At 38.6% G+C, this 9358-nt stretch overlaps 1 protein-coding gene across 2 annotated transcripts; it reads right to left on the bottom strand.

Moving 5' to 3' along the window:
- Positions 1-517: 517 nt before the first annotated feature.
- Positions 518-9062, bottom strand: LOC139721696 (S-adenosylmethionine-dependent methyltransferase Rv2258c-like). 2 transcript variants are annotated; one of them, XM_071633027.1, is made up of 5 exons: positions 8934-9062; positions 7218-7422; positions 6020-6231; positions 5104-5226; positions 518-4588 (listed from the first exon to the last, which is right to left on the bottom strand). In XM_071633027.1, the coding sequence occupies exons 2-5, from the start codon at positions 7409-7411 to the stop codon at positions 4023-4025; spliced, it is 1095 nt and encodes a 364-aa protein (XP_071489128.1). In that variant the 5' UTR covers positions 7412-7422; positions 8934-9062; the 3' UTR covers positions 518-4022. The 2 variants fall into 2 exon arrangements, with proteins under 2 accessions (XP_071489128.1, XP_071489127.1); XM_071633026.1 differs by lacking the exon at positions 8934-9062 and adding an exon at positions 8833-8917.
- Between the last annotated feature and the right edge of the window lie 296 nt (positions 9063-9358).

Raw genomic sequence — 9358 nt, 5'->3', positions numbered from 1 at the left:
AAAGACCTTTGACTTAAGGCAATTATTCAACTTATGCGAGGTTGACTTGAGCAAGGTTGACTGTACATGTAATCATACATACATACAACTGTATAGCGTACATGTATACATGCTGCACTGTACACGATACACAAACAGATCACTTTAAAATATCACACAAACATCATACACATACTACATATGCCAATACTGTATACATGTATGTTTAGTGAGTGTAATTTTTCTCGAATCAGGACTTGTCAGGCAATTTTGTGGGTGGTTGAAAGTGCAATCCAGAAGTGAGGCTATAGAATAAGAAATGCACATCTCTTTATCAACAGTACAGTAAGCTGCTAGTATTTCTTACCATGGTGAAAATGTACATATTGCAACATTTTTAGTGTTCTTATTTTCAAGAATATCAGTCAAGTCAACAAATTTAGCCAAAGTACAACAGCCCACTATATGGCATATACAGTGGACTCTCATTACAACAAAGTCCTCGGGACCGCCAGATTTCTTTCGTTATACCGAAATTTTGTCATAACCGAACAAATAAACAATAGAAATACGTAGAGTGGATAATGTTGCTGCCTGAATTTCTACTTCGTTGTAACCCAAATTTTGTTATAACCGTAACAGAGTTCACTGTACATGAACAGACACTGAGACACATTCCATTATCGATTAAAAAATTGACAGCAAAAGACTCAGGTTTCCAATTTCAATAGAGAATTTATTCATAATCATTTGAAACGTTGTCCACTAAAAACACATGCTTTCAGGATCTGATAAATTACATAATTTATTTTCAAAAATAATTTTCAAGTAAAGAGAAACAACTCCCTTCTGTTCGTTGATTGAAAGCCTGAACATGGCCACTGCAGCTGTTTCTACACCACAAATATGAATTATTATGAAAATGTTTCATTTTCTTCTTTTCAAATCAATCCTCACAATAACAATGATTGCTGTTATAATATACATTTAGATTATTATAATACTGATGATCATAACTTTGGTGTCTTTTAATGAAATGTTTTGCCTCATATTACTGAACACTTGGCAGTGTGATGAAATTCAGATTTTTCCTTTAGTTACATAGCTCACCTTTCAATCACAGATGATTCATTCTTTCAAAGCACAGATTTCAAAGAAAATCTTCTCACAAGCAGGCCCTACACATACTAAGAATGTCTATACTCACCTCAAATAGTTTGGCTGTATGTACTACTAGCTTACACTATATGGCAGCAATGTGGTGCCCATAGTGTGAACAAAGAACATCGATGGGGCCATTTTACGATGATGTTCACCAGTAAGTAAACATTTTGACCTTCAATCAAAAAAGTTGCAACATGTTTACAATATGCCTCCCATCTCACTGCTTTTACCTATTTTGTGCCATGGTGTCAACCCCATGTGCCACAATTATTCTACGACCGTAACGCACGAGCACTTTTGGAAAAACACTCTGTTTTCCAGAGCTATGTCACTTTTTATTCAAGCGTTTAAGCTAGAAATTTTAAAAAGCAAGGTTGTAGAGAAAACTTGCACGCTTTGTTGTGATGTAGATTTTATGACAAAGCTATCGCTATTTTTCTTGTAAATGGCCAGTATTCAGAACACAACCCCAAAACAGAAAAAAGAAGGGGTTCTTGGTCATGATTACACAAAATTTTATGAATACTGGCAGGTCTGGAAAGCAAGACTTTTGAAGACAAAACCTCTACAGAAAATCAAAATTTATAGTACAGTGAAACCCCGTTATAACGAAGTCCGTGGGACCGGCGATATTACCTCGTTATAACCGGTACCTCGTTATAACCGTACGCATCAAAAACAAAGAAAAACATAAGCACGACGTCATTATATCCATCAATGAAACTTAAGAACATCCTTTGCGTTGTTATTAAACAATTATAGATCGTTATTATTGAGAGAACAGAAGGAAATTATTTGTGAATTAGACAAAAAAGTAGAGGTTGAAATGAGTTAATTCTTTATTTTTTCTTCCAAAAATTTCTTCGCATGATACAGTAGTTGCACATTATGTTCTTGAGAAGTAGGCCTATATCATATTCGTGATTCTTTCTACACCTATCTTTTCCTCTTGTGTTGAACCATTCTAAAAGAATGATATTTTTTCGTTTGTGAAATACAGTGCAAAATGACAATGGACAAAATCGGACTGTATAAAATGCGTTTGTTAAAGGGATGGTACAGTATTTGTGGAGATGAGAATTGGGCTTTTAACTTTTTGCGAGATACCAAGAAAACACTTATGAAATAGTATAGGGCATACCGTTTTAAGAGCAATTCACAGTTTATTTGATGAAAATCGGGTTTGGAATGACTGAAATATTAAAAAACAAAGTAAAACAAAGCGATTGTAATGAAAGGTGGGTCCCACACTTTATTAGAATCGCTCTGTTTTGGATATTTCAGTCATTTCAAAACCCATTTTCATCAAATAAACGTTGACCTCCTCATGGAATTACACGCTCTTTAATATTTCATAAGAGGTTATTATTTCACCAAAAATGTTAGAAACCTGAAATTAGGTCTCAACCAAAACTATACACTCCCTTTAAATTTTTTCTTAACATCAGCGCAAATAGCGTAACATACATGCGTTGTTTACCGTAACTTGCGAGGTATTTTTACGCTGTTTGTGCCCTGCGGGAATGCGATAATTTCATGAATTATTTCGGGTGTAATCTTATACAGTACAATGTATGATCGTTTCGCCCGAAGGGATTAAAAATGCATTCTTTATTTTCTTCCAAAAATCTCTTTGCGTTTTGTACAACCGTTCTTGAAAAATATGCGACAGGATTGAATTTGGAAGGTTGTGATCCTTTTTACGCAAATCTGTACCTCTTAGACCATTCTGAAAGAAAGAAAAATCTTTATTGTGAAATGCAGTGTTAAAATTGTGATAGTTAACAAACCCAGATCTATTCAAATTGTTGAATGCGTTTGTTTCTTTTTCTGAACACCGATTAAGTAAGTTAACATGCGTTATTCAACTATTTTTACGCTACTGTCACCAGGCGAGATCGCGATTTCATTAATTATTTCGGCTACAATCATACACACTCATATTTGCTAACCAGAAGAAGAACTGGAAGTTGGAAATAAAAATGGAAATGATATAATGATGAGTTTCACACGCTTTCCAATTTTCCATTTTGGCCACGAGTGTCGCTACATGAAAAGTTTGTGAATGCGTTATCTTTTTGTTTTATTCTCGTAGCGCTGTGGTCTGATCTAATATCACCCACGCGTATCTCACGAAAAAGAAAATTGAATGATTATGTTCAACAATTTAGGAGGAACATCGGAAGGTATTCATGTGTCCTATCACGTGGTATTAGAAGAAAACATGGAAAGAACTGTTCTCTGCAAAACGGCAAAAAGACATGGATAGCGTGAATTTGGTTTTCAATGTTTCGTTTGTCGCGTGTTTGAAAGCGGCAAGACAAGAAATGGAACCTCGTTATATCCGATCAAATTACTTATGTTTTTCTTTATCATGATGCACTGAAATTGTCCTCGTTATAACCGATTCGTTCTGCCATAAGTTTACACGCAAAGGAAAACGGGACCGACGCGATCATAAGCGGTTCCTCGTTATAACCGAACTCGTTATAACGGGGTTCACTGTACTTGAAAATCCATATGGAGCACTGCTATTCAGTCACTACGTACCAAAATGCTGCCATGTACGAGTATGTGTGTGAGGAATAGAATTGCACATGAACCTTCAATGTACTGTGGCATAATGTGATTTATTGATCGTTCGTACATGGTTGTGCATTCAAGTAAAATATGCACAGTTGGCAAGCTGTAGACTGAGTTAAGTATGTGATCATGGTACACAGCGAGTTAATCTGTACAACACAATTTCTTTTCTTTTCCTGACACTAAGTTGAAGTAAAGTACTGTACACCTACTTCACTTGATAGGAAATGCTTAAAATTCTGAGAAGCCATAAGAATTTTCACATCCATCCATTTGAACAAGTCCAGTGGTCACTGTCAGTTTGGCTTGGAGCATATGTAATGAGCTTGCACACTGGCTGGAGGCTTCACTATAGCATCTATACTTAGACCTGCATTACTGATGTATTCCTTGGCTTTGTCCCGACCCCACGCTGTGCCCAACCCCACGCTCCCATCAAAGTACAAAGAAATCGGTAAGCAGTGAAAGAGACTAATTGCGTACACTCGAGACAACCTGTCGAGTCCAACATTGCTAGACTGCTTCGTCTCGCAGTCCGGTTCAATCATGGAAAAGACACCGCCCGGTTTCAGGATGCGCTGAATCTCTTTCAAAACTTTGTCTGCCTGGGCAAGGTCATGAATAACGTCGTAAACATAGACATAGTCCACTGAATTGGACCAGTCACTTGGAAGCTCTGCAGCATCACACTGAACGAATTCCACATTGGCAAGCTTCTTTTCCTTGGCTTGCTCCCTAGCGAAGCTGACACACTCCTCTGAGATCTCAAGGCCGATGACCGAGCTATTTGGATAGTTTTCCGCAAAGACCAATGTGGATACACCACGACCACAGCCAAGGTCCAGCACCTTTACTCCTGATTCTGCAAGGAATAGGAACAAGTCATAAAGCATAGTCCTTGATTTAATATGGAACAGAAAACTTTGAAGTTCACACAGTTCAAACCGTTGCACAGTTTGGAATGGTTCACCTCTGTACACGGTACTAATAGATGGTAGGACCTGGAACAGAAGTCACTTTCAGAAGTTGTATGCAGTGCAAATCATTTTTTTTTTTTTTTTAATAAGTTCAAGCAGACATGGGTGGTACTGAATCACATCTGATACCATTCATATTATGGAGGTTCCATGACATTTGCTTCTGCGGCAATTGCTCCCATGAAATATATGCAAGCTAAGCAAAGCATAAGTTCTACCCACAAACATAACCCTTACCCTAATCTTAATCCTCACATCCACCTAAATCTGAAACCCTATCACAACCTTAACCCTAACCTTAAGACCTTGGAGAAAATTCATAAGACTGGAGCAATTATCGCAGCAGCAATTGTTGTCATGTGACCTATACAGAAGCCAAAGAAATGGATATACAACTTACTTAGTTTCTCCTCAATTTTCGGCATCGATGGTATGAAGTCTTGAACAAGGTGGTTGTGAACCCATCTCCCACTAATGGATGCCATGAAGGAGTGGAAGAGTGTGTAGTCAGAGTATGGTAAACCTGAAGAAAAGCATACAAGAATCAGCAAATATTTGTGAGGTTTTTTTGTTTTTGTTTTTGTTTTTTGCCTTACAAATGCAAGTCATGACAACTAACCTCTCAATTCTGTAACAGGAATTAACAGAATCAAATGTTTATAACACTAACAGCACGTTTGTCAACATTCTAAAAAGACAAATTATAGAGCACTGTCCGATGAAATAGACTTTGCTACCAATGAATATCCCCTCATACTCTGTTTCTATGACTGGTAATGGGTTCCATCTTGTTTTACATGTTTTTTCCTTCAGAATACAAATGTCTATACAAAGTTTACATTTTGCTTGAATATCCACAAAGAAATTATATATTTATAGCAGTATAGATAATTCAAGTGCAACACTGATTTTGGTATTGAACTTCCCTCTGGTGGTAATCAATTTTTCACAAACACACACACACACACACACACACACACACAGAGCAAAATAAAATCACATAAAAGTTGCAAAAAGATCTAATACTGTATATACGACAAACATTTTGCAAGGTTTTTATTTTCGCGAATTTGTGAGTCAGGTGCTAGATTGCAAAATTAAAGACATGCAAAAATATTGACTCTAATCAAGCTATGAATGTGACATATGCATAGATTTCTCCATTCGGTACAGAACTCCACGATCGCGAATTTAACCACTCGCGAAATCGTCGGGACGTTCTGATTCACGAAAATTTAGGCTCACTAAATATATGGCGTATACAGTATGCACTGCCCCCCCCCCCCTCCTCTGTCAGCCTTCCCAGCATGCCTCACCAGATGGCCCATCTTTCTTGAGGCATTCCGCCAGTTTGCTGTATACCTCAGACAGCATGGGCAAGGCATTAGAGAACAGGGCGAGGTCATGTGCATCGGTTCCTCTCGTGAAGAAGGGTGCACGGTGCTCTGGCAGGCGGTACTTCTCTGTCTCAGGGTTGATATCAACGAACCGGGCAACTGACATGCAGCCGAGCCATTCTTTCACATACCTGAAGTTTGAAGGAAAAGAATCAAAGAGTGTCATCTTGATTTTGCCCACAATTCAAAAATATGGATGTGTCAAGCGAACCAAGATACGTAAGTCTACTAAAGCACAAGGGAAACAACAAAAACTTTTCAGAAAGTATACAAAGTAGCTGTTGCCCATGGTAGCTACATGTGATATAAAATATAGACACCCTCCTGCCTGTCTTGATTGTTTGCTCATCGCATTGGTCATCAACTCTGGGAGAAAAACGTCAAGCACTCATGCTGTCACAACACCACTGCAAAATACAGTAGAACTTTGGTTTTGTCTCATTCTTTACACACCACTTTCACTTATTTGACTCTTTCACAAGAAAGCTTCTTATCCAATGTTAACCTCCAAACAAGGAAGTGTATGAACCAATCATTCACAATTCTAGAATTAAGAGCAGAGTGCAGTGCATTAAAAGTTTGATGTTCAGTACAGAATCTGTAACCTTGTATTACCAAACTCACAAAAGGTCACACAAATTAATTTTCCAGTGTCTTTAAAATACATATTCTGGGTCAAGAATTTTGATTTTATCTCTTGTTGGTTGAGGGAAGGATAAGTGTGTATGAAAAACTCTACAGAAACTTTACTAAGTAAACAGCAGCAAGCAATATACTTTTGGTATATTCATGAATCAAATATTTTTAAACGAGCGTGCTGAATTTTCAGTTTATCTGATAGTTCCTTTCACAGTTGTTCAAGGTTGCCACCAAGTTTCAAATCCCATCGTTGCTCCACTTATGACACAGGAGCAAAACATGCCTTGAATAGACATTAAACTTCAAAGCTCAATTCACCTAAAAAATTCAAATTTCAACATGTTTGATTTCCATCATTTATATTTAATGGGTTAGGAACATCCATTTTATGGGTTGTTTATCAATTCAGCACCAGAAAATCTCCTTTTTCAGAATTCAACTCATTCTAAAAAGCAGCCATTAGATATATGCCCCATACCGCTCCTTGAGTCCTGCAGCATCGGCGATCTCCTGTGCTGTGCTCTCTCTGTCTTTCAAGTGTACCAAGGCATCAAAGATGCCAGTGTCAACTCCAAGGGACACGGCCAAAGCGACGAAGCCATGTGTTAGGATGGTGCTGAACCTGTTTGCAAACGCCTCGCTAGTTTCTTCCTTAGCCCCCGACTCGGCCATGATGGGATCCACTGAAACAAAAACAATCAAACATACAAAGTCAATTGATGTTGTAAATCAATTAATCCTTTGGCAATGGATATTCTGTAGATAATGGCCTGTGGTTCCCTGGAAGGTGCAGCAATATTGCTCTCATTCGAGAACTTCCTAGATGACATACACTAGTTCACTGAATGTTTATTTTTGTCTGTTACAAATTATGTTTATTTGAAAGCCTAAAAAGACTTAACCAAGAGAATGGTGTGTCACAGAAGTAATTGACATGCTTTTGCTGACCTTTGACCTCTCTGAAATTACATACCTATATAGATGATAAATCTCAATGAAAACGGAACAAAAAAATAGTACAGCATAAAACATCTTCTTCTTTTTTTTAACGGATGGGTGGTTTATGGTGTTTTTGGGAGTTACGGTTTCTACATTTCAGTGGCTAATGGGTTAATAAAGTTAGAAAAATCTGCTCTCACTGCTGCAGGGGACATCAGAAGGGCTGCCAACATTGAATGTGTTAATTATACAGCATTTGAAAAATGCAAAGGAGCTTGTAACTTGGGGGAGGGGATAGTATATCAATGTGAGAGTGTGATAAATTGGTGAAATGCATGAGAGTTGGCAGCCCCGCATCGGTCATCTTTGACTGCACACCCGCATAATCACATATGCTGGTAGCATCTCTTTTCTCTGATACACCTTTCTGCTGGGCCACAACTTCCTTAACTTTGAGAAGGCTTTCAGATATTCCTGATTGGTTGAAGATGGGGAAGCTTTTTCTCACTAGATTTAGTTTCCTTGCACCGTCGGCCAATCACAAATGAGTTTTAGTGGTAGCCACCAACTTTGTAGTAATCTGTCAATCAAAATTGTGCTGAATAAATCGGCAGGGGCTGGTACGAAATTTTACATACAGCCTACGTACAGGCTTTAACAAATTAGGGCCCTAAATCAGCCTGTGACAGAGATGGGGATACACTCATACAGGCCAGTTTAGACATATTGCATGCTATATAACTTATCATAGGCCTAAGAGCCCTCTAAGTATAACTAGTAAATTCCCGTAAACTTCTGCCATATGCCTCCGCCTAAAGTAAAAATAAAGTGGTTTTCACAAAACAATGCTTTAATATTCCTGGAGGTGCAGGTGCGGATCGAGGCTCTGATCGAGCGATGTCGGATTGGAGCTGAATGTGTGGCGGTGCGGTGGATGCAATGTAACGTTAGAGTCTATGACTTGCTCTGTAACGTTAGTAGAGATATGGTAGAGCATGATGAGTAGGGACCAAACTGCCAAGTCCAGTCATACTGTCATACCCACTTCAACTCTGGAGGTTCTGCAGATCTAACCAGTGCTATGTAGCACTGGTTAAATCTATTACAGCGGCATTATCTCTAAAACACATCATGTTTTTTTTTTAAATACATACCACAAGTGAACTTTCCTGGCGACCCGTATCTCCCTGCAAACGATGCACTGCACCAACGTTAGATTCTCGCATGAATTACCCAACCACTCTGATCTACGTACATAAACGTTCGTGGGTCGTGCACGTGAAGGTTCCGTCCTATGAGAAGTTGGCCGCTACCGGACACCGGCATGGCAGATATTGCTGTACGTGTACAAAAAAAATCAGCCTAGACACTGGAGATGCGAATGGTCCGCTGCATGTGATGATGCAGAAAAAGTTTCAGGAGAAAACCAGCTCTACGATGCGATGCAGGCAACTACTATAGTAGCCTCCCTCATACCTCGACTCATTCCGCATTCACTAAATCTGTATCAATCGCTACACTGTATCATATTTATTATAATGTTCGGGGAGTGCTGGCATAGATAGGGCCTGTCTCAAAATCTGTTTTATGATAGCGATAGCACACGATCAATATTGCATAGTTTGAGGTATGTGGGAGAGAAACTTCCATCTCCCTCGTTGACAGGAGGATGCTCATACA

The sequence above is a fragment of the Diadema antillarum genome, unplaced genomic scaffold (genome assembly GCF_040938485.1).
Source record: "Diadema antillarum isolate AM-2024a unplaced genomic scaffold, OU_Dant_1.0 scf00000147, whole genome shotgun sequence".
NCBI lineage: Eukaryota > Metazoa > Echinodermata > Echinoidea > Diadematoida > Diadematidae > Diadema > Diadema antillarum.
This window is presented reverse-complemented; position numbering and strand designations above follow the sequence as displayed.

Bases quoted from the DNA above. Each gene is read 5' to 3' on its own strand.
- LOC139721696 (XM_071633027.1), bottom strand. From the start codon at position 7,411: ATGGCCGAGTCGGGGGCTAAGGAAGAAACTAGCGAGGCGTTTGCAAAC. The intron at 5,227-6,019 runs GTGAGGCATGCT...GCTTTTCTTCAG, and splicing joins CAAGAAAGATGGGCCATCTG to GTTTACCATACTCTGACTAC. The intron at 4,589-5,103 runs GTAAGTTGTATA...TATTCCTTGCAG, and splicing joins GAAAATTGAGGAGAAACTAA to AATCAGGAGTAAAGGTGCTG.